General features: G+C 43.0%; 1 protein-coding gene across 13 annotated transcripts in view; it reads left to right on the forward strand.

Annotated features, from left to right (window-relative positions):
* Window positions 1–622: 622 nt before the first annotated feature.
* Window positions 623–24845, forward strand: part of FBXO25 (F-box protein 25) — a 62442-nt gene continuing 38219 nt past the window's right edge. For 3 of the 13 annotated variants that reach the window (XR_006289400.1, XR_006289401.1, XR_006289402.1), the window contains exons 1-5: window positions 715–756; window positions 1768–1867; window positions 10450–10596; window positions 20684–20796; window positions 21896–21945. Coding sequence is in view for 8 of the 13 variants with exons in the window: in XM_037894175.2 (XP_037750103.1) it covers window positions 10457–10596; window positions 20684–20796; window positions 21896–21945 (303 nt within the window). In the remaining 5 variants the exon portion in view is untranslated. Of the gene's footprint in view, window positions 757–1767; window positions 1868–10449; window positions 10597–15454; window positions 15582–20683; window positions 20797–21895; window positions 21946–24845 lie in introns of those variants that run through there. The other 10 variants (XM_037894170.1, XM_037894172.1, XM_043542328.1 and 7 more) reach the window with 7 other exon arrangements.

Here is a 24845-nt window from a genome sequence, read left to right on the forward strand (position 1 = left end):
AGACACACCTTTCAGGGCAGGTTTGAGAGCGTGGAACTAGCCACCCCAGGAACTAAGGCCAGTCACAAACCTCACCACCTCTTGCTCCAAGCGCATTGCTTCGTCCTGACTTTCTCTAACATAAGTACACAGACAGCAACCTGCATAGTTCAAACCCAACAAACCGCCCCTACCAAGAGCAACCCCTCCCCTGCGCGCCCAGCTCTCCCGAGCAGCAGCCCAGGCACCAAGCCACGTGCGGGCTGGAAACGACCCCGAGCAGAAAGGCTCTGGCAACCGGGGTGGCCCGTTACCGCCCCAGCCTTACCCCTAGGGGGCTCAGGGGGAGCCGCTGCCCCACACCAGTCACCCTGGGGCGAGGCCGAGCCTCCAGCTCGCGACCCTAGGGAAGCGGGGGGGTTGGTCTGGTGACGTCACAACGGACCCCTGGAGAACGGACTCCCGCGGTGCCGCGGCTCCTGCAGCCTCAGAAGCCGGGACACGCCCCCTGTCCCGCCCAGCCCGCTCACAGAGCGGGGCCGGGCCTCTCCGCCGCCAACCAAAACATTGACATGTGCTTCTCGCTCTCCACAGTCACGTGACGCGGCCGGTTTAGCAAGCCCGTGACGTCACAAACGTCGTAACCAATCGAAAATCATACTTCCGGGTAGCAACAAGCGCCGCGGCAAGCGGCCAATCAGCGGGAGCGGGAGGGTGGAGAGTTTAGCCTCGCTGTTAGTTCCATCATCAGCCCTGGAGCTGCTTGGGTTCCGTCAGGTGAGCGCTGCGCGCCGCGCTTCCCCGGGCCTGCCGCGGGGCCAGGGCAGCGGGAGCCAGGCTGGGGTTTGCTGGGTAGGGCTGCTGGGGGCGGGGCTGGCGCTGAATGGGGCGGGGGCCTGGGCGGGTTGGAACCAGAGCAGGAGGGGGCTGGGGCAAGAGGGGGCTGGGCTGAGGTGGGGGGGGGCTGGAGTAGGAGAGGGAAGCGATCGGGGGCTGGGGCAGGGATGGGGGGCTGGGACAGGAGGGGCAGGGATTGGGGGGCTGGGCTGGGACAGGGATTGGGGGGCTGGGATGGGAGGGGCAGGGACCGGGAGGGCTGGGACGGGACAGGAGGGAGCAACGGTGTTGTTTGGATGGGGCTGAACATGGAGAGGGGGTTGCTGGGATCAAGAGGCTGGGGCTGCGCTAGGCTGGGGATGTCTAGAGGAGCAAGAAGAAAAGAAATAGGATAGCAGTGGGCTGTGTGGTTGGGCAATGTAGGAAGGGAAGGTAGTTGGGGGAACAGATTTTTACCCTAGGTTGCTGGGGGCAGGAGTTGCTGGAGTTAGAAACAGGGTACATTTAGGAGCCTGCAGATTAGGGAAGAGGTGAATTAGAGGCATAGGCCTAGTGGTCCAGGGTATGGAGTGGCAGATGGGTTTCTGGGTTTGAGCGAGGCAGCTGTCTGTCGTGGGGAGGCATGGGAGACTTGCGATGGGAGGCCATGAAAGCTCTGGGGATTCAAGGGAGGATGCTGTGTATTCCTTGATTACTGAGAAGGAGCCAGGGAGTGAGCAGGGCTGGTGATAGAAAATGAGATGGCTTTTCAGCAGGGAAGTCCTCATGGTGCAGAGTCCAGAGTGCTGAACAGGGAGGGATGGAGTAGTGTAGGATCACATCTTTCTAACTTCGTCTGATGCGGGATTTTCTGTTATGAATGGGACTTTAAGTGCTGTCAGTTTCATGTGTGATGTTTTATCCACCCCACCACAAGCAAAACAATCTCAAAAATGCTTTGCAATTCTTTAGCCTGTCAAGATTTCCCATTTCTTTTGAGGAAAGGGTGCAGACCCAAAAAAACCAAGAAACCAACTCTCATTTGTGCTTTCAGTGCTTGGAAACCCAGAAGGTAAACAATATCTGTTTTTTCTGTAGTGCCAATCACTGCAAATCAAATAACCAAGTTTATTGTAAATTATCTGTTGTGTGAAGTTGGAGGGTAAGTTTTTCAGGGAAAGACATGTGAGGAAAACAAAAATATAATGGGTCCAACATTCAGAAGTCTAGAGAACTCTATTCTTGCTGTGGTGGTGCAAAGGAGTTTTCTCCACATGAGGTAATGAGATCATGAAAATCTCACTCTATGTAAGAGGTATGTATGATTGTATAAAGTTCATATGGGCTGGCAGCTCTTAAAACTGGTGAGTTCAGGAATAGCGAAACTTTGTTCAGCTGAGGGCTATGTTAGTACTTTTCCAGGAGATGAGGAGGATCAAAGCGAAGCCTCAATTCTGCAGCTGGACCATTTTCTAATGTAGGGCCCCGTTGGCTCTAATTTCCGTAAATGCAGCTTCTCTTGTTTTCTGGCATATCTGTAAGAGTTTTGAGCCTGAGATGCTCCAGGAGAGAAGCCAAGTTCATAAAAGCAGATCACTGCATAGCGGGTTGTAATCTCCATGGTCTATGTACAGTAACTCCCCACTTAACATCCTATCACTTAACATTGTTTCGATCTTACATCCATGATCAATTACAGAACACGCTCCATTTAAAGTTGTGCAATGCTTCGCTATAACATTGTTTGGCTGCCTGCTTTGTCCACAGCTGGCAGTCCCCCTATCAGATCCCCTCCATCCCTCCTCCACCCCACAGTGCCTCCCGCCCGCAGGCAGACCCCATGGATCAGCGCCTTCCCCCTCCTCCCCCTGCCTCCTGCCAGCAGCAATCAGCTGGCTTGCGGCATTCTGTAGGGAGGGGGGAGGAGCAAGGACTCAGCATGCAGGCTCTCCCTCCCTCCCCTGCCGCCCAAACGTCGCAAACCAGCTGATTGACGCGGGGAGGGGGGAGGAGTGAGGACATGGCGCACCTCCCCTGCCTCCTGCCCGCGGCAATCAGCTGGCTTGCGGCATTTGGGAGGCAGGGGAGGGAGGGAGGGAGGGGGAGCCTGCATGCCAAGTCCTTGCTCCTGCCCCCTCCCTCCTGAATGCCGCAAACCAGCTGATTGCCGTGGGCAGAAGGCAGGGGAGGGAGCGGGGAGGAGCAAGGACGTGGCATGCAGAGTAAAAATGGGGGGGAAGAAGAGGCGGGTTAAGGGTGGGGGCTTGGGGGAAGGGGTGGAGTGCGTGCGCCGAGGGTTGAGCCCCCGCCCCCACGCCCCTGGTGCTTGCAGAGTAGGGGAACCTGCTGGCTGCGCAACATGCTTCTCCTAGCCTACAGCACCTTCAGCCTCCTTGCCTGCCTCATTGTCTCCAGTGCCAGTGGGCTGTGCCTGTGTGGGGTAAGGCGGGGGCACCTCCCAACTTATAGTGCTGTACTGTATGGCAAAAAAAAGTTTCCCTGGAACCTAACCCCCCCCCCCCCATTTACATTCATTCTTATGGGGAAATTGGATTCGCTTAACATCGTTTCACTTAGAATCGTAGAATATCAGGGTTGGAAGGGACCTCAGGAGGTCATCTAGTCCAACCCCCTGCTCAAAGCAGGACCAATCCCCAACAAATCATCCCAGCCAGGGCTTCGTCAAGCCTGACCTTAAAAATATCTAAGGAAGGAGATTCCACCACCTCCCTAGGTAGCGCATTCCAGTGTTTCACCACCCTCCTAGTGAAAAAGTTTTTCCTAATATCCAACCTAAACCTCCCCCACTGCAACCTGAGACCATTACTCCTTGTTCTGTCATCAGCTACCACTGAGAACAGCCTAGAGCCATCCTCTTTGGAACCCCCTTTCAGGTAGTTGAAAGCAGCTATCAAATCCCCCCTCATTCTTCTCTTCCGCAGACTAAACAATCCCAGTTCCCTCAGCCTCTCCTCATAAGTCATGTGTTCCAGTCCCCTAATCAGTTTTGTTGCCCTCCGCTGGACTCTTTCCAATTTTTCCACATGCTTCTTGTAGTGTGGGGCCCAAAACTGGACACAGTACTCCAGATGAGACCTCACCAATGTCGAATAGAGGGGAATGATCACGTCCCTCGATCTGCTGGCAATGCCCCTACATATACATCCCAAAAAGCCATTGGCCTTCTTGGCAACAAGGGCACACTGTTGACCCATATCCAGCTTCTCATCCACTGTAACCCCTAGGTCCTTTTCTGCAGAACTGCTGCCTAGCCATTCGGTCCCTAGTCTGTAGCGATGCATGGGATTCTTCCGTCCTAAGTGCAGGACTCTGCACTTGTCCTTGTTGAACCTCATCAGATTTATTTTGGCCCAATCCTCTAATTTGTCTAGGGCCCTCTGTATCCTGTCTCTACCCTCCAGCATATCTACCTCTCCTCCCAGTTTAGTGTCATCCGCAAACTTGCTGAGGGTGCAATCCACACCATCCTCCAGATCATTTATGAAGATATTGAACAAAACCGGTCCGAGGACTGACCCTTGGGGCACTCCACTTGATACCAGCTGCCAACTAGATATGGAGCTATTGATCACTACCCGTTGAGCCCGACAATCTAGCCAACTTTCTATCCACCTTATAGTCCACTTAAAGTCGCATTTTTCAGGAACATAACTACACCATTAAGTGAGGAGTTACTGTTTCTCAAATAAAGATGGGTGAGAAGCAGGTTGCAGCATTTTTAGCTAGAGCTAGACCAGAGGTGGACAAACTACAGCCCGTGAGCCACATCTGCCCCGAAGGACCCTCCTGCCCGGCTCCTGGCCCGGGTGGCTAGTCCCCAGCCCCTCCCCGCTGTTCCCCCTCCCCCACAGCCCCAGCACGCCGCGCCGCTGGCACAACACTCTGGGCGGCCGGGCAGCGCAGTTGCAGAGCTGCGACCTGACCCGGTGCTCTGGGCGGCGTGGTAAGGGGGCAGGGAGCGGGGGGGTTGGATAGAGGGCAGGGGAACTGGGGGGTGGTGGTCAGGGATTGGGGGTGTGGATGGGGTTGGGGCGGTCAGAGGGCGGAGAACGGGGGGTTGGATGGGGCAGGGTTTCCAGGGGGCAGTCAGGAAGCGGGGGGGTTGGATGGGGTGGCGGGGGGCAGTCAGGGGCAGAGGTTCTGGGGGCAGTCAGGGGACGGGGAGCAGTGGGTTGTGGATGGGATAGGAGTCCCGGGGGAGCTGTCAGTGGTCGAGAAGCAGGGGGGTCGGATAGGAGGCAGAGGCCAGGCCACGCCTGGCTGTCTGGGGAGACACAGCCTCCCCTAACCGGCCTTCCATACAATTTTGGAAACCCGATGTGGCCCTCAGGCCAAAAAGTTTGCACGCCCCTGAGCTAGACAGATATTTTCATCTTGTGCAATATTAAATGTTCTCTTTTTTTAATAGAAAAACAATATTTTTATTCTTTTTTTTAATAGAAAATTCAGGTCATCATGTGCTAATCTCACATGGAGTTATTGACTTTCTGTGGCTGTGTCTCACTATGGCTTTCTCCACAAGAGTTTTATTGCTAATTAAATTGGTGGTTTCCTAGTGATTTTTTGTTTTGTTTTGTTCCATCCCGGACGTATAAATGTGCTTACTTGCCCTAAACATGGGAGGTCATAAAAGTGTAAGAAAGAAAGCTCTAAGTGATCCAGATTCTAGATACAAGTTTCTAAAGTTTATGTAGGAGCAGCAAAAGTATTGTCTGATGTGTGCATTTGGCTGCCACTTCCATTAGTATTTTTAAAACCTTTAATCCAGTTATCAGTTTTGTAGGGGTAGAGAAAACATTTACTGAATTTTTATTTCCTTTCATTTCAGTCCCATTGGTTTGCAGGTCATCTTTAAGGCTATAAAGTAATCAAGAGTTTGTTGACCATGTATACTAAGGCATGTTGTTTTGAAGCAGACACAACTTTTATAGGAGTGTTTATGCATAATTGTACTGACTCACTCTGACTGACTCAGTCTCTCAAAGTTCAAGAGCTTAAAAAAAGCAAAATTAACTTTTTTTTAAAAGAATTGAATTTATTCGCTATTTTACTAGGGTTTCACTGATAATCAGTTGTTCCATTTTATATCCTTCCTGTTTGATGTAAAATTTGAATGAAACAGTTTTAAGTTCCAGTCCTACCCATATACTTGCACACCTGCATACCTTTATGGATGTGAGGAAGCCCATTGCTTGATATGGGAGGGAGGAGGGAACAAACCTTTACATTTATTTGTGGAGAAAACTATGGTAATCCTAGAAGCCAATGCAGCCCTTTGTCATCTTTAGAGTCTTTAATATCAATACTTCTGCTGCCAATAAAGGAAATAAGTTAAACATTAAAAAGAGAGTTCAATTTCTTCTTTTTTAAAACAATGTGATGCTAGTAACTAATCAAGCCCTATACAAGATCACAAAGCAATACCTGAATCTCTCTGTATTGAATTTCTTTGCTGCCTTAAGAAAAGGAGTACTTGTGGCACCTTAGAGACTAACCAATTTATTTGAGCATAAGCTTTCGTGAGCTACAGCTCAAAGCTTATGCTCAAATAAATTGGTTAGTCTCTAAGGTGCCACAAGTACTCCTTTTCTTTTTGCAAATACAGACTAACACGGCTGTTACTCTGAAACTTTGCTGCCTTAACATTCCCATTCATGTTCTTAAATGTCTTCATAACTTTAGTGGGACTATTCACATGCATTCCATCCAGTCTGTAATGACTTTTGATGCTCTGAACTCCTCCCATGTTGTCAGTATCTTTCTGGTAATGAGATGCCCAGAAACAAACATTAACTGGTAATTATTTTGTCTATGTTCCAGTTCTTTCTGTAGCACTTAACACATTGACTTAATGTAGCAGGATCTATTTTTTTTCCTTTGACACTCTAGTGGCATAGCTCAGATGGTGACTGTCACAAACACCTGAACGCCAGATATTTGATAAGAAGGATAAAACAGCCTTTTATAGGAACAACATTGCCTTCAGTGCAGCACAATGTATGCAGTTTAAAGAAATGACTGAAACACTCTGCCTTGGAGAGAGATGTACTCCTGCGGACAGATTTAAAAATTGAAGTTCACCTACTAGAAGCTGCAAGTGAAGAAACAGGAGAAATTAAAGGCAGAACTAAAAGTGGGAACACTGACATTAATACAAGATGGTTTGAACATGAGAAGCGTCCTGATTAAGGCTTCCGATTGTCCTATTTAATGCTATTGATTTTAGGGTTTCCAGCCCTCCAGGATTGTGGAGTCTCCAAGAATTAAAGAGTAATCTTTAATTGAAGATTATGTCATGTGATGAAATCTCCAGGAACCTCCAACCAAAATTGGCAGCCCTAATTGACTTTCTCTCTCTTCCTCTCTCCTAAAAAACAAAAAACAAACAAAAAACCCTACAGAATATTGTGTCCAGATTGCCATTAAGGAATCTAGGAAAATATAATTGCAGCTTATGCCATTTGCACAACCTATACTATGAAGTTGTTCAGCACACTATTTAACACTCATGGAGGAAAATATGGGTAACGCCTCCCGCATAGAACTGTTTAATATTTTCAACCAAAACATTTTCCCATTAGAAAAATGAAGGGTGTTTTATTAAACAAATTTGAGGTGTATGATCCCCTGCAAAAATTAGGAAACATCAAAACGGAAATTTTTCACTTGGAATTCAAATTTTTTGTTCAGGTTTTGAAAATCAAATTTATTTTTTTTTAGAGTTTTGGGCTTTGTCTTTTCCGTTTCTCACCTTTCTTTTTGTTTTGTTTGCTACTGAAAACAATAAAATGAAATCTAGACTTTTTCCTTTTGCCATTCTATAAATTTTCAAACCTTTTCCAAAGTTGGAGAAATTAGTGGCAAAAGGAAAAATGAAACAAAGTAAATTTGCCACTCTGTCAAAGAAAGAGAGAAAAACAAATCCAATATTTAGAAAAATCTTTTTTTTTTTTCAAAAGTATTTTGTTTAAAATTTTGGAATAAAGAAATTGTTCCATGTCTCAAAACTCTTTTTCATTTTTTTACCAGATCTCTACAACAGATTGTAGAATTTCAAAAATATAAAATAAATGTAACCCATCATCAGCCTCATGTTTAATTGACCGAATAAAGATATTAATGGCTCAATTTCCTTATGACACATTAGAACTCTCAGGATGATTGTGTCTCTATACTAGTATCTGGCTATCATAAGTGTATTGCAATTCATATGAAGGGGCTTTGATCACAGCTCACGTTAAACAACAACGAGCTCTACAGAGAACTACTGCATTTAAAAACATAGCCAAAGGATGTTTTGGAAGCACCTTACAATTTGCTAATGCTACTGTGGGACTCTCAATTGAAATCTGGCTTGATCTAGTTAATAATGAAGAACTGGAAGTATATATGATGACACTGAAAATATATTAGGAAAAGGCGTTGAACTTTTCTATTACTTAGCCAACATGACTGATCTCATAATAAGAGACTATAATGTGGTGTCTGGAGCATAATCCTGAGTAGAACTGGCCAAAATTATTTGGTCAAAAAAAAAAAAAAAAAAAGAACTTGGAAATGTCAAACCAAACATCAAAATGAAACATTTCAAATTTGGGGGCTAGATGTTTGAGAGCATATAGGCATCATTCACAAAACCCAACAAGGAGGAGATGGTGCCACCCTCTTAATACCCAGTAGCCCAGTGGTTGGGGAACTGATGTGGGAGACCCAGATTCAGGTCCACACTCTGGAGCAGGGACTTGAACCCAAGCCCCCACTTAGTGTGCATAGTTCCTTCAATCAATTTGGTGCAAAATTTTATAAGCAAATTCATGGAAGCCAGGAGAGATGAATTATAATTGTCAGTTTTACAAAATCTGCACTTCTGTCCAGCCATTTAGGGCATGTTTACGCTCCCCCGCAGTGTGGACTAAGACAGGGATGGCCAACCTGAGCCTGAGAAGGAGGCAGAATTTACCAATGTACATTGCCAATGAGCCACAGTAATATGTCAGCAGCTCCCCAGCAGCTCCCCCACCCACCTTCCCCCAGTGCCTCCCACCCACCGGCAGCCCCGCCAATCAGCACCTCCCTCTCCCTCCCCACACCTCCCAATCAGCTGTATCGGCGTGCAGGAGGCTCTGGGGGAAAGGAAGGAGGAGCGAGGGCACTGCAGGCTGAGGGGAGGGGGCGGGAATGGGTGGAGTGAGGGCAGGGCCTGTGGCAGAACCAGGGATTGAGCAGTGAGCACCTCGCGGCACATTGAAAAGTTGGCACCTGTAGTTCCAGCCCCAGAGTCAGTGCCTATTCACGGAGCCACATATTAACTTCTGAAGAGCCGCATGTGGTTCCGGAGCCACAGGTTGGCCACCCCTGGACTAAGGGGATGTGAATAGCTGTGCACGCAAAAGTGCTGCACTATAACTCCCCTCTGGCACTGGAAGTGCAAACTTAAATGTCCCAAGGGGACCACACAGAGGAATTACAGTGCAGCTCTTTGGTGCGCACTGCTGTTCACACCTTCTTAGTCCAAACTGTGGGATAGTGTAGACATGATATTAGTATTTAATTGACTGGGAACTCCTGTGTTTCACTTAAAGTTCACAAACGTTTTATTTTGAATAATATACCTTTCTTTGTATGTCTCAGGAATAAACATCCACTGAATCATATAGTGTCTTTTGTTCATAAATCTTTCATAGATTTTTCACTTTTTTTTTTTTAAATATGGGGAGGTGGAAAATTCCCAAGATTTATTAGCATGTAGTTTTCCATTTTTTGTTTTTGTTTCTAATTTCTTTTTATTGTATTGTATCCTCACTTATAGTAACTCCAATTTACTATCTTTCATGAAGTTCTCTTACTTCCAGAACAGTAATGATCTGTGACCTAACAATGCTTCATGTGTAAAATGCATGAACAGGAGAAACACTTCATTTCTTACTGCAGGTATTTTGAAGGGAACCTGGGGTTGAGAGAGGTGGGATTTGGGTGTGTGCCCTCTTGCTGATTTATTAAATAACTGAGTTTAAAAAGTCCCCCACAATTTTCAAACATATGTGCTGCATTTGTGCCTTAGAAATATCATGAATGTCATGTTTAATCTTGCCTGTTTTCTGGAGAGAGAACTTGGAAAATCAAGAATTGTAGATTGGAAACTCACTAACTCCTTAACGGAAGGAGCTTTTGTATCTTTAACAAGTTTTTCTTTCATCTTTTTGACTTGTTTGTATTAAATACATGTTAACAAAACAGCTCTTAAATTATCTGAATAAAAATCATTTCCTTTCTCAATTTAATCAGCTTTCAGTTCTGTTGTATCTTTGTCAAACTTACTAGTTCTCCCTCTCTTTCAGAATTCTAGAGGGGGGGAAGGTACATGACTCCTGAATTTCTCATGCAGTAAAAAGTTTGTTTTATAAAATTTCAGGTCATCCTTTTATGCATCACAAAGGAGAAAAAGGAACAGCTTTTTCTTTGCCAGACACTGTTAACTGTAGAAACCTAATTTTTCCAAAACTTGATTGCCCTGTTTAAAATGGGGGAAGGTGGAGTAATGAATTAGGAAGTGTGAGGGAGTTTCTGAAACATTTCCAGGAATATTTAAATTTAAAATATACTTGTCATGAATAAACTACTTATTGCTTATAGGGAAACCATGCCATTTTTGGGCCAAGACTGGAGATCTCCAGGATGGAGATGGATTAAAACTGAAGATGGTTGGAAAAGATGTGACTCCTTCAGTCCAGAACTTGAGGATGAGAGCAGCCAGCTCAACAACAACATCAGTCACACTGTGTAAGTTTCAGAACAAAGATTAATAAAATTCAACCAGGAAGTAGGAGGGATTGTGTTCATAGTTTAAAGTTTGCTGTAACAGTTTGGTGTGTCTTATTCAAACTGAAACTTTTTTTGTGTTCCGCACATTCTTCTCATCTGCACTTATTAGCAATGCAGAGCTGTAATCACAAGCACCTTGGACAGGGAAAGTCAATCAGCATTTTGATGAGAGGAAATTATTTGAAACTCCAACTTTGGTGGCGGGGGGGCAGGGAAGAGGCTCACTTGATATGTGATTAATTCTTATATTCAAAATTTATAGTCTCCTAGAATAATGGGAAAACATTACAATAACTTTTAATCAATATTTTAATGAAGATGATATGATTGTCTAGAGTGTAGCAATAATACAAGGTAGTTGGTAAAATTTACTTTTCTTTTTTTTTTTTTTAAGTAACATCTGTCCACCTTGCGGTGATGTTCACTTGCCAAATGGCTGCTCTAGATATCTTAGTAAACTTGGATAATTTACATACTTAATAGTATATTACAACTAAAAGGTATACAACTTTTGCAGTACTTCTAGTATTTTCATGTGTCGGGACAAGGTGGAATAGGGTGTTAGTTTAGCATCTCTGGAAAACTAGGGTCAAATTTAGCCACTGTTACAAGTGAAAGTTGATGGCCTCATAATAGTCCTTATTGGAATGTTGCCCAGATCAGAACTGCCAGGCAATATGTCATGAATGGCAATTTTCTCTTAGAGCAGTGGTTCTCAACTCTGGTCCACTGCTTGTTCAGGGAAAGCCCCTGGCACGCCGGGCTGGTTTGTTTACCTGCTGCGTCCACAGGTGCGGCCGATCGTGGCTCCCACTGGCCGCGGTTCGCCGCTCCAGGCCAATGGGGGCTGCAGAAAGCGGCGCAGGCCGAGGGATGTGCTGGCCACCCTTCCCGCAGCCCCCATTGGCCTAGAGCGGCGAACCGCGGCCAGTGGGAGCCGCGATCAGCCGAACCTGCAGATGCGGCAGGTAAACAAACTGGCCCGGCACACCAGGGGTTTTCCCCGAACAAGCGGTGGACCAGAGTTGAGAACCACTGTCTTAGAGAGACAATGTGGTTGAGATAATATCTTTTATTGGACCAACTTCTGTTGGTGAGAGAGACAAACCTTTGAGCTACACAGAGCTCTTCCTCTGACCTGAAGCTTGTCTCTCTCACCAACAGAAGTTGATCCAATGAAAGATATTACCTCATCCAGCTTGTCTCTCTCTAATATCCTGGGACTGACATGGCTACAACTACAGTCTTCTCTTAGGACATTAATTGAAATGTATCCTACGTAGGAGCACTACAGATTAAGATGCTTTAATAGTGCAGTGTGAAGCTTTCAGAACTCTTGCCCACATTCAGTCTGATTCTAGGTACCATTGTTTGTATCTGACTTATTTACCAAAGTCATCCTCAGACATCATTGATAGGGTTTTCAGATTCAAATGTTAGGCATTAAAACCCTGGTCCACCAACTTCAGTGGTAGCTGGAAGACTTTCTGTTAACTTTAATTGGCATTTGATCAGACCCTAATTTAAAGCTGCCACCTAGTGCCTTTAACCCATACGCGAACATCATTGATATTACTGGAAATTCTCTGCAATGAGTCAAGCATGCATTTGGCTCTTCAGATCTATTGAGAAATAAACCTGTTTAATGTATTAGTTAATTTGAGAGTGGAATAGTATATATTGCAAATTTTAGTAAACTTTTATGGAATAAATGATCTGTCTTTCTGTAGTTCTGTTCCTGCTGAATTTATATTCGTTCCTTTCCCCCAAAATTAGTCAGAGGACAGTGCTCTTGGTTAGGACCTGCAGTTTAACCAGTTTACCATCCTGAGGAAAGGGAGCATACAGTGTTCAAGTTGTTAGTTCATTGAAAATGGCAATTAATGTACAAATGAGCACAGTATGTTAATTGATTTGGGTGTGGAAAAAATAACTGAAAAGGTAATTTATTAGCAAATATGGAAAACCTTGTGTCGATGTGCACCCTGTGCTCTAAAAATGCCTCAACTGGTCATGTTTCAGACTAGCAGCTGTGTTAGTCTGTTTTCGCAAAAAGAAAAGGAGTACCTGTGGCACCTTAGAGACTAACCAATTTATCTGAGCATAAGCTTTCGTGAGCTATAGCTCACTTCATCGATGAAGTAGTGAGCTGTAGCTCATGAAAGCTTATGCTCAGATAAATTTGTTAGTCTCTAAGGTGCCACAAGTACTCCTTTTCTTTTTCCAATTGGTCATGTGCAAAATGCAATCCTAAATTGTTGAGTGACCAAAGAGTGAGTTCTGTGCCCGTCTCTTTTAAACCCGTCTTGAGACTTGCCTACATCTCAGACGTTGCTACTTTCTGCATACCGTCCTTCTCTCTGTGCTTATCTATCACAGACCTTTCTAGTTTTTCAGACAGTTTCCCTAGCATGAGTGTGAAAGGCTCCTTTTCTGTAACTGCTCTTGTTGTCTGGAACAGTATTCAGTTATCCTTTCATCTTATCAACTCTTGCCTTCAGATATTTTCTGAAACAGATCCTTGCTCCTTTGCCTGTATCCCTTAAATAATAGTTGCAGTTGAAAAATAAAAACAGGAGACTTAACTCTGTGGCATTTTGTGAAAGACAGTATATGTAATGTTATGTAATTGTTATGACCTACTTGTAGAGATTTCTTTGTGTTAACTTAATGGAAGTTTCTTAGTACTATACATATGAATTATATCTTTCTGTTCTTGTAAGCAAACATTTAAATTGTCAAGGACTTTGTTCTGTTTGTATCTTCATATTTTATTTGATTCCAGTGTTGACTGGAAAAAAAACCTTAATTTCTCTTTTTGTGCTTAGTTTCCTCTTCACAGTTAGGAAATGGTCCAGCTTGAGCTCTTAGAAGTCTATTGATCTTGAAATTCTATAGCTTTCTTTTCAAAGGAACTAATCTGCTGCTATTTGAAACATTTTTTCTTAAGTATTTGTTAAACTTAACATGAAACTAGATACAGTTATAGAAGGATAATTTTAAGTTTTTAAATTTCTAAACAGACGCTGTGGTGAATTAAGACACTTCCAAGTGATTGCATATGAAATACTTAGAGTTACTGTGGACTTTGCATCTGTCCTGTAATAATTTGTTGAATTCCCTTTAGACTGGAATGTCCATCTATAGAATTCCATTCTCACTGTTAAACACCGTATATGTAATTATTTATGCAACATGAAACCATACATCCATTTTTGCTTACTGGTTCTACTATAGCACTCTAAGCTCCTTTGAAACAAAAAAAAATACAGAAATTGAAGGACAACTAATCCCATCAACCCCTTTTTACTTTAGAAAATGGAATGTAGCACTGAATGAGGAAGAATAAAGCTTGATAAAATGTGGGACAATTAATTCCAGCTAATGGAAGTAGCATGTTGTAAGTGGTCCTTGAGTAGTATTATATTTTACTGCATCCATGAATGTGCTGTGTGCTTTCTTTATAAAGGGACAACTGTGCTTAGCAGTCTAACTGTTCCTTTGCAGTTTGTGTAAGTGGTAGGCAAGAGCTATACTTCTCATTTTAGACAGGTTTCTAACAAGTCTATTAAAAAAAAAAAAAGTCTATTCTCCAAAAGTGGATTTACCAAAAATTTTTTTAAAAAGTCTACAATAACACTAATTATAGTACTTGGAAGTTTGCTGGCTTTGGGGAACATCAATTTCAAATAAGAACTTTTGTTGGTTTTTATATATAAAATTCAAAGATAGTCTTTCAAGGACAGTTGCTATGTAATGGTAATGGACTATTTCCTTAGGCTTAAACTGCAGTAAAAGGTAATTGTGATGCTATTTCCCTCTCTCTAAAATCCATCACTGGGAGAGGAATGGAAGTGTGTGCGGGTGAGTGAAGTTGTTTAACTTGCTTTGTGAGTCTGTTTCTGTGACTTGAATTTCTGCAGGGCAAAAGCTAAACATAGTTTTTGCTGTGTAGGACAATATTTCTGGTGTTAGAAAGATCTTCATCTAAAAGCTTCCAGTATCCTGTGTTACGTCACTTTGATAAAAGACAGTTTAACACTCAATGCTGGATTTAACTAGTATCAACAAATAGCTATGGATTGATGTAATTTAATGTTTGCCTTTTAATGCCTAGGCATGGGTTGTTTTCAAATGCACTTTTACTTGCCCTGGTGACTTACAACATCTAGGCTATTGCTCATGCTTCTTACATCTAAACTGACAATGAAAAATAGATTCATATGGCAAACTCAGCTGTTTTAATATAAATGAATACTCATGAGTGGTATAAGGCTTGTATACACTTTTTCTGTCAAAGAATGATGCTGGGGAAATAAAAGCAATTTTACTCATTGTTGAGCTTCAGTGCCCTATAGCAGTGGTTCTCAAACTAGGGCCGCCGCTTGTTGAGGGAAAGCCCCTGGTGGGCTGGGCCATTTTGTTTACCTGCCGCATACGCAGGTTCGGCCGATCGCTGCTCCCGCTGGCTGCGGTTTGCTGCTCAGGCCAATGGGGGCTGCGGGAAGCGACGTGGGCCGAGGGATGTGCTGGTTGCCCTTCCCGCAGCCCCCATTGGCCTGGAGCGGCGAACCGCAGCCAGTGGGAGCTGCGATCGGCCGAACCTGCGGACGCAGCAGGTAAACAAACCGGCCCGGCCCATCAGGGGCTTTCCCTGAACAAGCGGCAGCCCTAGTTTGAGAACCACTGACGTATAGCTTTAGCGATTCTGTTTATCTACACAAGGTTGACTGCCTTCACAGTAAAAACAATCTTAGTTATCAGTGTTTTGTAAAAGTAAGCACTCTTGCTTATCTTTATGTCTTTGTATGGTTAGCGTTGCTGTTTCCTCTAGTTATCTGCTGACCTGGAAAGAAAAGCCTTACTTTAAGAAACTGCTTTGACTTTATGCTGGGCTCTGGAGTTTTTTCTCAGCTTAAAACAAAAGATTTTTTAATGTACAGGTGAGTAGTTTTTTTCTTTGGTTGGTTGGCTTTTTTTTAAAAAAAATATATAAATGTGATAAAAAGAGGAATGGGAGCTGGAGGGACTCTTAATTTTTTGCTTCTTGAGAGTATATTAAGTATGTAAAACCATTGCAAAACAGCATGATCAGAGCTTCTAATATAGTTCTTCAGATAATCTTCTTGGGTCACCCTCTTATCACTGGACTATATATACATCATTTAAGGTTGTGACAATTTGGGGAATCTGTTTATGTAGGACTTATGAATTGTGGTGGTAGTTGTACTATTAAATGCCTCTATGCAGATGTGAAATCCACCATTTGGTGACACCCGTAGCATGTCTCTCCCAGACTACGTACAGTGGTGGATTGTTAGTCTGTAATGGTCACCTATTTAGGTGGAAGCACTTTGGTACAATGGGTTGGCTGAAGCCTAGGAGAACCAGTTCAACCATTTTTCTCTGCAGGAGGTTGGAGAAGTGGAGAGAAGAAAATTCCCAGCAGTTACAACAAAGGAACCAGGTGCTGGTGGTGGGACATATAACTATAAACTCAAGAGATTCACTGGGACAGGAAGCTTTGTGCAGGAGATGGGAAGAAATTGGCATGCTTTTGTGGGAGGGTTGTGTGCGTTTGCGGAACCAGTCAAGGTAGATAAAGCTAGCTGACCTAGGAACGCTCCATGATTTTGGAGAGACCCATGAGCTGCAGGAAAAGGATCCCAAACACTGCAGAAAGCTCTGGCCAGGCCCAAAGAACTCTCCAGAGTGGTAAGGAACCTGAAGCAGGGAAAAACACATGAGTGTGTTTATTTTTTTTTTTATAGATCTGTATATTTGTTATGCCACATAAGTGAAGAGTAATGATATTTGATGATCTTGTACAATATCTGTCTGTTTGCTTTCACTATTTTGTACCCCTGAAGAGGTAAACTGCAAACCAGAAGAGGAGATTCTGAGAAACACTCAAAAACTGATGGGGAAGGCAATGGGAAGACAGCACTAGTTGCAGGGCCTTAGGCAATTGGACGCAGGATTTCCACTATAAAGAGTGGTGTCAGACATGAGGTCTGCACCTGGAGTGCAGGCCTAGAGGCTCAAAGCCTGGGACAGTGCCTAAGACAGGGGTTCTCAAACTGGGCGTTGTGACCCCTTAGGGGGTCGCAAGGTTATTACATGGCGGGGGGTCGCGAGCTGTCAACATCCACCCGCAAACCCCCCTTCACCTCTAGCATTTATAATAGTGTTAAATATAAAAAATATGTTTTAATTTATAAGGGGGTATATAATATATAATCAGAGGCTTACTGTGTGAAAGGGATCACAATACAAAAATTTGAGAACAACTGGTCAAAGCTCTGCCTAGCAGCATCAAGCTAGGGGCAGGTGGGATTCAGGGTTGGATCTCCTCACAGCAGTCTGGCAAGTGTCCAGGTGGGGGAGCTCAACGAAATCCGTGGCAGGTATTCAAATGTTTATCAATAAGGTAGATATTTTATTAGATCTATTTATTTGTAAATGCCTTTACTCTCTTGTGTAACTTAAACAAAGAGATTTTTATTTGTGTTTTGACATTAATGTATAATATTACATTTCCAGTTTCTTGACTGGCTGAAGCAGTCTCATATGATTTACTATTCAACATTATTGGCTGTAAAATAAGTGAGTAATTAAATAAATCAGGCAATAAATTCTGCACTTGATCAGAATTCCTCCTTTTAAAGTTGAAAGTTATCTCATATGTATTGTGTCTCTCATTTGATCACGCTCCAAGAAGGATTTAGTACCTTAAAAGTAAATACAACTACTGGTTTTTCTTAAGCCGTAGTTGTATAAAAACTACCCTTCAGTCAGAAATTTCCCTTCTGCAAAATAACTCTCTAAGTCTTTGTTTTGGGGGAATTGTATCACCGTCTTGCTAAGTTTTCTGTGCCTTAGACATAATTGTAACACCTTTGCTTTAAATAAATCACAATTTAGCACAATACATATGTGCTGTAATTCGTGTTAACATGTATTCAAATAGTGGATGAAACACTTAGATCAAGGCATAAAAATGTGCATTGTGTTACCAAGTAAAGAGGTTTGTATTAGCATTTTGTTCTTTGCATTTAGCAGAGCAGATAAAACTTTTTTTGTAAAAATTTATTTGAAAAATCAAAATTTGGAAAAATTCAGCTCTAGGGTCTACAGTGTTTTTTCTCCCATCACCCTATTGACAGTTCTTTCATTAATTGTAGAGAAGATAAAAATAATGCAGGATTTGGGGGGATATAAAACTTGCTTTAGTTGTTACCAAACACTTCAACTGTTTTTTTGGCAGGGAAGCTTAACTGTGTAGTGAATTACTGTTCAAGAATAGACTTTAAGGTCCATTATGGTACATGTTTCTATATTACTGTTATACTTTCGCTACCTGGTGTGTGTGTGTGTGTGTGTGTACGTGTACACACACACGTGCACACGCGCACACACACAAAGTTAGTATGTGAAAGTCAAAATACATCACTAAAATTAATTTCCCACCTCAACAAAAGCATGGTGATTTTTAAAAAAATGATTTTCCTGTTTTGGTTACTTCATAGGGACATACTGGTGCAGACATACATTGTTGAGGATAATGATAGCATTTTGCAATTAGATTGCTATCCCTCCAACCCCACCCCATCCCCGAAAATCTCTAGTACAATAGCACTTTCCTCAATATTGTAGAGAGAGCCTAAAATAACTAATGTTGTGATCCTAGTCAGATAATCTCTGCTACAACGATCACTTCATTGAAAGCTTTGCTAAATTGTAGCGGTGGCGTTTCAGTCGTATACTGTGTTTCTGTGACATTTAGTAAATGGAAAAAATGTATTCTCATCAGTTTTTGCTGCAAGAGATCATGTTCCCTTAGAGTGCCAAAGCTTGTTACTGGCCTTCCTCAAAATAATATATGTGAATGGAAGAAAAGGGAAGTTGATAGTAATGAGAAACTAAGAATTCTAAAAAATGTATAAAGGAAGCAAATGGACACAAAGATATCTATGGTTGGTAGAATTAAAAACAATAAGGAGTTTAAGTATATTAGAAATAAAAAGAATCCTAACAATGGTATTGGTCTATTACTATATGGAAATCATAGAATTATCAATAATAATGCAGAAAAGTCTGAAAGGGTCAATAAATATTTCTCTTCTGTATTTGGTGGGGGGTGGGGGGGTATGTAGTCATATCTGATATATATCTGATATCACTCTTTCCATTCCACTAGTATCTCAGCAGGATGTTAAACAGCAGCTACCAAAGTTAGACATTTTTAAAATCAGCAAGTCCGGTAACTTGGGTCCAAGAGTTTTAAAAGAGCAGGCTGAGGAGCTTATTGGACCTTAATGTTGCTTTCACTAAGTCTTGGAACACCAGGGAAGTTCCAGAAGATTGGAAGAAATCTAATGTTGTGCTAATGTTTAAAAAAGGTAAACAGGATGACCCAGGTAATTATAGGCCTGTTAGTATGACATTGATCCCAATCAAGATAATGGAGCAGCTGGTATGAGATTTGATTAAGAAATAAAGGAGAATATATAATTAATGCCAGTCTGCATGGGTTTATGAAAAAACAGATTCTGTCAAACTAACTTGTTACCTTTTTTTTTTATGATAAAGGAAATAGTGTGTTAATTTTAATGTACTTAGATTTCTGTAAGGCATTTGATTTAGTACTGCATGACATTATGGTTAAAAAAGCTAGAATGATTAACTTGGCACACATTAAATGGATTAAAAACTGGCTAATTCATAGATCTCAAAATGTAGTTGTAAAAGGGAAATCATCTTTAAATGGTGTGGTATTAAGGGTGTTGAGATTGGTTCCTGGTACGCTGCTTAACATTTTTACTAATGACCTGGGAGAAAACATAAAATCATCATTGATAAAGTTTGCAAATGACTCAAAAATTGGGGGAGTGGCAAATAATGAAGATGACAGGTATCTTACACAGAGCAATCTGGATCACTTGGTAAGCTGGGTGCAATAAAACAATGTGTTTTAGTATGACTAAAAATAAATGCCTACATCTAGGGACAAAGAATGTAGGCCATGCTTTCAGGACAGGGGACTCTGTCTTGGGAAGCAGTGACTCTGAAAAAGATTTGGAGGTCATGGTGGATAATCAGCTGAACATGAACTTCCAATGCAGTGCTGTGGATAATGCAATCCTTGGATCCATAAATGGGTATCTCAAGTTGGAGTAGAGAAGTTATATTACCTCAGTATTTAGCACCGGTGCAACCACTGCTCGAATACTGTGTCCCGTTCAGGTATCCACAATTTAAGAAAGATGTTGATAAATTGGAGAGATTTCAGAGAAAAGTCACAAAAAAGATTAAAGGATTAGAAAACATGCTTTATAGCGATAGATTGAGCTTCTTCCATCTATGTAGCTTAACAAGGAGAACAAGAAGAAGTGACTTGATTACAGTTTATAAGTACCTACATGGGGAACAAATATTTAATAATGGGCTCTTCAGTCTAACAGAGAAAGATATAACCTCATTCCAATGGCTGGAAGTTGAAACTAGACAAATTCAGACTGGATATAAGCTATGCATTTTTAACAGTGAGGGTAATTAATCATTGAAACAATTTTCCCAAGAATCATATGCTCCAGGAACACAGTGGTTCTTTCTGGTCTTGGAATCTGAGAACCTTGATATACTGCAGTGGTTTCCAGACTGTAGTCCATCAGCCAGTGGTGATCTATGTGCAGACAATAGCGGTTTGAAGAAAGGTGCTTGATCATATGATGCTGACTCCTCATTAGTTCCTCCTCCTAAATTACACTTTTAAAAGTTTTAAATATGTTCCTAATATTAATTTCCTATGGAAGTTATTACTATATTTGAAACAAGAATACTACACAATTATGAAAATGAGAGAGGAGGTGCTGAACATGACAATTTCTCTGCTAAGATCCCTGCTGTGGTAATATTTGGGGACCACCTGACATAATGTTCTCTTTAAATTGTGAATTTCCAATTGACAGAGTGAGGTGCAAGCCCTCTATAGTTAAATATTTATCATTAGATGGTTCTTTAATTAAATGTATGTTTATTTCAGCATCTTAGCTGATGATGATGAAGAAGAAGAAGAAATATACAGAACTGAAGATTGTGAATTTGCAGCCAAGAAAAGGAAAAAAGACCATTTTCGGAATAAATCAAAATCACAATGTAAGACTAGATTGCTTTTAGTTCTAGTTTGGAGGATGTTTCATAACCTTAAAGTATTTAAATATTTCTATAAAGCTTACTCATAAGGGCATAATTCACTAATCCTTATTAGTACTGCTTCTACAAACACTCAGTATAAATAATGCATACATAAACGATACAGCTTTTCTAAACTACTCTATCATTAATCAGCAAGCATGAGATCTTGATGATCCTAATGAAAATACATTTGTGAATTGTGATACCATTCTAATAATCAGAGTCTACTGATGCTGCTTTTACTTTCTTTTTCTGTTTTTTTTCCTTTAAACTGAGGTTCTTCTGAATATGTAAACTTACTTTTTAGTTACTGTCTTTGTAAGTTTAAGCTAATCTTATATGTAATTTTAATTCAACTTGTCAGTAGTGAAACAGCTCTTGGAAAAATGAATTTGTATTGATTTTTTTTCTTTACTTTTAATCACAGCATCTAGAGTACTCAGTGTTTAAAAAAAAAAACTGTGGGGGATACAGTTATTCACAATCCTTGAAGACACAGATCATGGAGAGACAGAAAGGGGCATACAGAACACTGGGGGTGGGGATGGGAGGCACAAATTGCTCAGGGTTGAGGGGACAACATGGGGGAACCCCAGGGCACAGAATATTCCTGGGGAGACAGCAGAATATGTGCGCAGAATGAGGGTGGGGTCCTGTGTAAAATATGCGATCATGTAATTAAAACTGTATCCTAATGTATACTCACAAGAGGACAGAACATAGGTTGCTGGTGCAGACTAAAATCTGGAGTTTCCTTACTTTGAATGCTTGGCTTTGCAACCTAAATAATTTTATTTTTGCTTAGTTTTTTGTATGTGTAATTTACTACATAGGATAAAATTTTATCCAAGTGCCTAAGTCACTTAGGTACTTTTGGAACTGTTTATCCATCAGCTGTTTCAAACTTTTGTAAGTAGCCTTCATTAAAACTATCTTAAAAACTCCCTCTCATTTGCAAAGAGTTTTATCAAGAATGGTACATCTGTGTAACTTTTTATTTAATAAATATTACCCAATGTGCTGAAAGTTAAAATTGTTACATTAATTTATTTGTTTTTAGGTTTTTATCGTGAAAAATGGATCTATGTTCACAAAGAAAGCACCAGAGAAGTAAGTGTCCTGTGCTGTCTTGCAGTCCTTATTTGCTGCCTGATTACATGTGGTGTTTAAGTACACATCTTAAATCTTATCTTCACTGCATGCTAACCTCATACTCAGCCCTGGGTGCCCCCCCACCCCCAAACACATTCAGACAATCTTACAGTGGGGCAGCCATCACACTCTGAACAATAGGGCAGACCACAAGGTAGTTTTTAGCACATGTTTCTACCACAAGGTCAATGTAGTTAAAACAAGGGTATCTGCTCAACAATTGAGATATCCTAGTCCTTCAATTCATTCCCATAAGCCCATTGGGTACCTATTCATGTGTTCTACCTTTCCATCTCCCTGTGCCCTGAGCCCTGACCAGAAATGGTCTCCCTTCAATTCCCTCTGCTCAGGAAAGTGCATAGTCCCACCTTGTTTGCAGTTTCCCCAGCTGTCCTATCCCCAGTGTTTGAAACAGCGGAACAATGGCCCCTAAGAAGCATGCATATTGGCATGCAGCCTCCTGGCCTTATGAACGCACCAGAATCTTGCTGCAGCTTTGGGCTGAAGTAAACCAAACCCACATCTTTAACTGTACAAAGAGGAATGTCAAACTGTACAAAAGGTATGTCTGAGGAGCTGCTGGCTGATCACGGGATTGAGCAGACCAAACAGCAGTGCAGAGAGAGAATACAGGGGCACGAGGTGAACTACTGGAAGACCAGGAAAAAGAATAAGAAGTGTGGTAGTGCCCCAGCAACATGTTCATTTTACAATGAAATGGACTGTGTTCTGAGCAGCCCTGTGAGCACATAGACCTGTTTCAGCATGGATTCATATGTGGAGCTAGGAGGGGTGTGGGTTCAGAATTTGGATGTCCATGGAGATATGACCTAGCCCAGCCAGCAAGGAGAGGGAGAGGCAGAGATGTGGATGGCTATAGTCTCATCCACAAGCTTGTGTCCGATTCACAAGAGATGTTCTCTTAAACATCCCTAGAAGAGCACAGTGTGGTAGAGAGTATCCACACTGAAGAAGTAGGGGAGAACTCAGCATCTTATCTGATTACCAACAGATCTGCAACAGTCTGAAGTTGGCAGTTTATACAGGGCAATAGAAACAGTCTTCTAAACCATTATTCGTTCTCACATCTGGGTGCTGTGTCTCTTAAACGCCAGGGAAGCACCTTACTCAGTTCCATGAATGTGTGTTTCTTCATGTGAAAGTTCTGGGCTCATGGCTAGTCATCCCTTGTTTCCGTCATAATGTGCTTGTGTTCCTACTGTGACAGACTCAGACCAGAAGAATATAAGAGAGTAGTGGAAGGCCAGTATATCAGCCTCAGAATGAGCAGGTCCCTGTTCCCAGGATAGCCAAACAAAGGCTACTCCAGGCCAATCAAGACACCTGACGCCAATTTAAACTAGTTAAGGTCATTAGGCTAATGCCGGCACCTGACCTCAATTAACTGGCAAAGGGGTAGTTAGGCTAATGGAGACAGCTGGAACCAACTAAGGTTCCACTCATACTGCTTAAAAGCTCTCCTTTCCAGTTTTCTCGGGAGAAGCCCAGGTGAAAGGAGCTGGAGGAGAGGAAGCATTGTTGAATCCTGAGGTAAGGGTGAAGCTTGGAAAAGGGGACTACGGGGAAGTGGCCCAGGGAATCAAAGCAGCATCAGTGGTGAAGGGAAAGCCGCCAACAGCTGCTACCAGAGGGAACCTGCACTGGAACCCGGAGTAGAGGGCGGGCCCGGGTTCCACCCTTCTCCCCTCCCCATGCTCCACAGAGATCCGCTTGAGAGGGGAAGCAGACGTTGGTCCAGGAGGGAGGACAAACTGCGCCTACTGACCTCTAAGAAGCAACAGAGACTGTGGGTATTCCACCTTCCCACCTCCCATACTGGCCTGTGATGAAAGTAGCTCAATAAGCTGTGACCTTTGCTGCTATACAGGGAAAGGGAGATCATATTGAGGGCCTTAGCGCGCTTCTGAGGCCACTGAATCCGCCTGGAGGCATGGGACCCACCAATACAGGCTCGGAGCTTTGTCACACTACCCAGAAGTAGTGGTCTGTGTAAAGTTCTGGCCTCATGGCTAAGGCTACATTTTCATCATGGGTATTTTTAGTAAAAGTCATGGACAGGTCATGGGCAGTAAACAGAAATTCATGGTCCATGACCTGTTCATGACTTTTACTATATACCCCTAACTAAAACTTCGGTGGGAGGGAGGGGGCCTGCGGGTGCTCTGGGGGGAGGGTGTGTTCCTGGGGTCCCACGAGTCCTCTGGGGGGATGGTCGGGGGGGCTGTGGGTGCTCTTGGGGGGGGGAAGGGTCCAGGCCATGTGATGCTGGGAGGGGAGGGTTGGCAGGGCTAGCAGGCTCCCTACCTGTCTCCACATGTCCCTGCAGCTCCTAGGCAGCGGAGGGGCCAGGGGGATCAACACACTGCTCCCAACACAAGCGCCATCTGCGCAACTCCCATTGGCTGGGAACTGCAGCCAATGGGAGCTGTGGGGGTGGGGCTTGTTGGCAAGGGCAGCACGTGGGGCCCCCTGGTCTCTCCACCTAGGAGCTGCAGGGCCATGACTGTGGGAGCTGGGGAGCCCTGCACCCCCCCCCCGCCCCTAGCCCCCTCCCACACACCCAAACTGCTACTGCTGCAGAAGTCACGGAGGTCACATAAAGTCATGGAATCCGTGACCTCTGTGACAGCCTTGCAGCCTTACTCATGGCTAGTCATCCCATGTTTCCATCATCATGTCCTCCCACCAGTGTGTGGGTGTGTTCCTACACAGAAGTAGGGATTATCTGCCATTTAAAAACAACATCGTCTCACTCCATGTCCACTTGGCCCTGTCCAATTGCTTGTATGCTACTTCTGACTGCATGTTGCTACCTCAATTTCCTCTAGCCCCAAAAC

Source organism: Chelonia mydas, chromosome 3, assembly GCF_015237465.2.
Source record: "Chelonia mydas isolate rCheMyd1 chromosome 3, rCheMyd1.pri.v2, whole genome shotgun sequence".
Classification (NCBI taxonomy): domain Eukaryota; kingdom Metazoa; phylum Chordata; order Testudines; family Cheloniidae; genus Chelonia; species Chelonia mydas.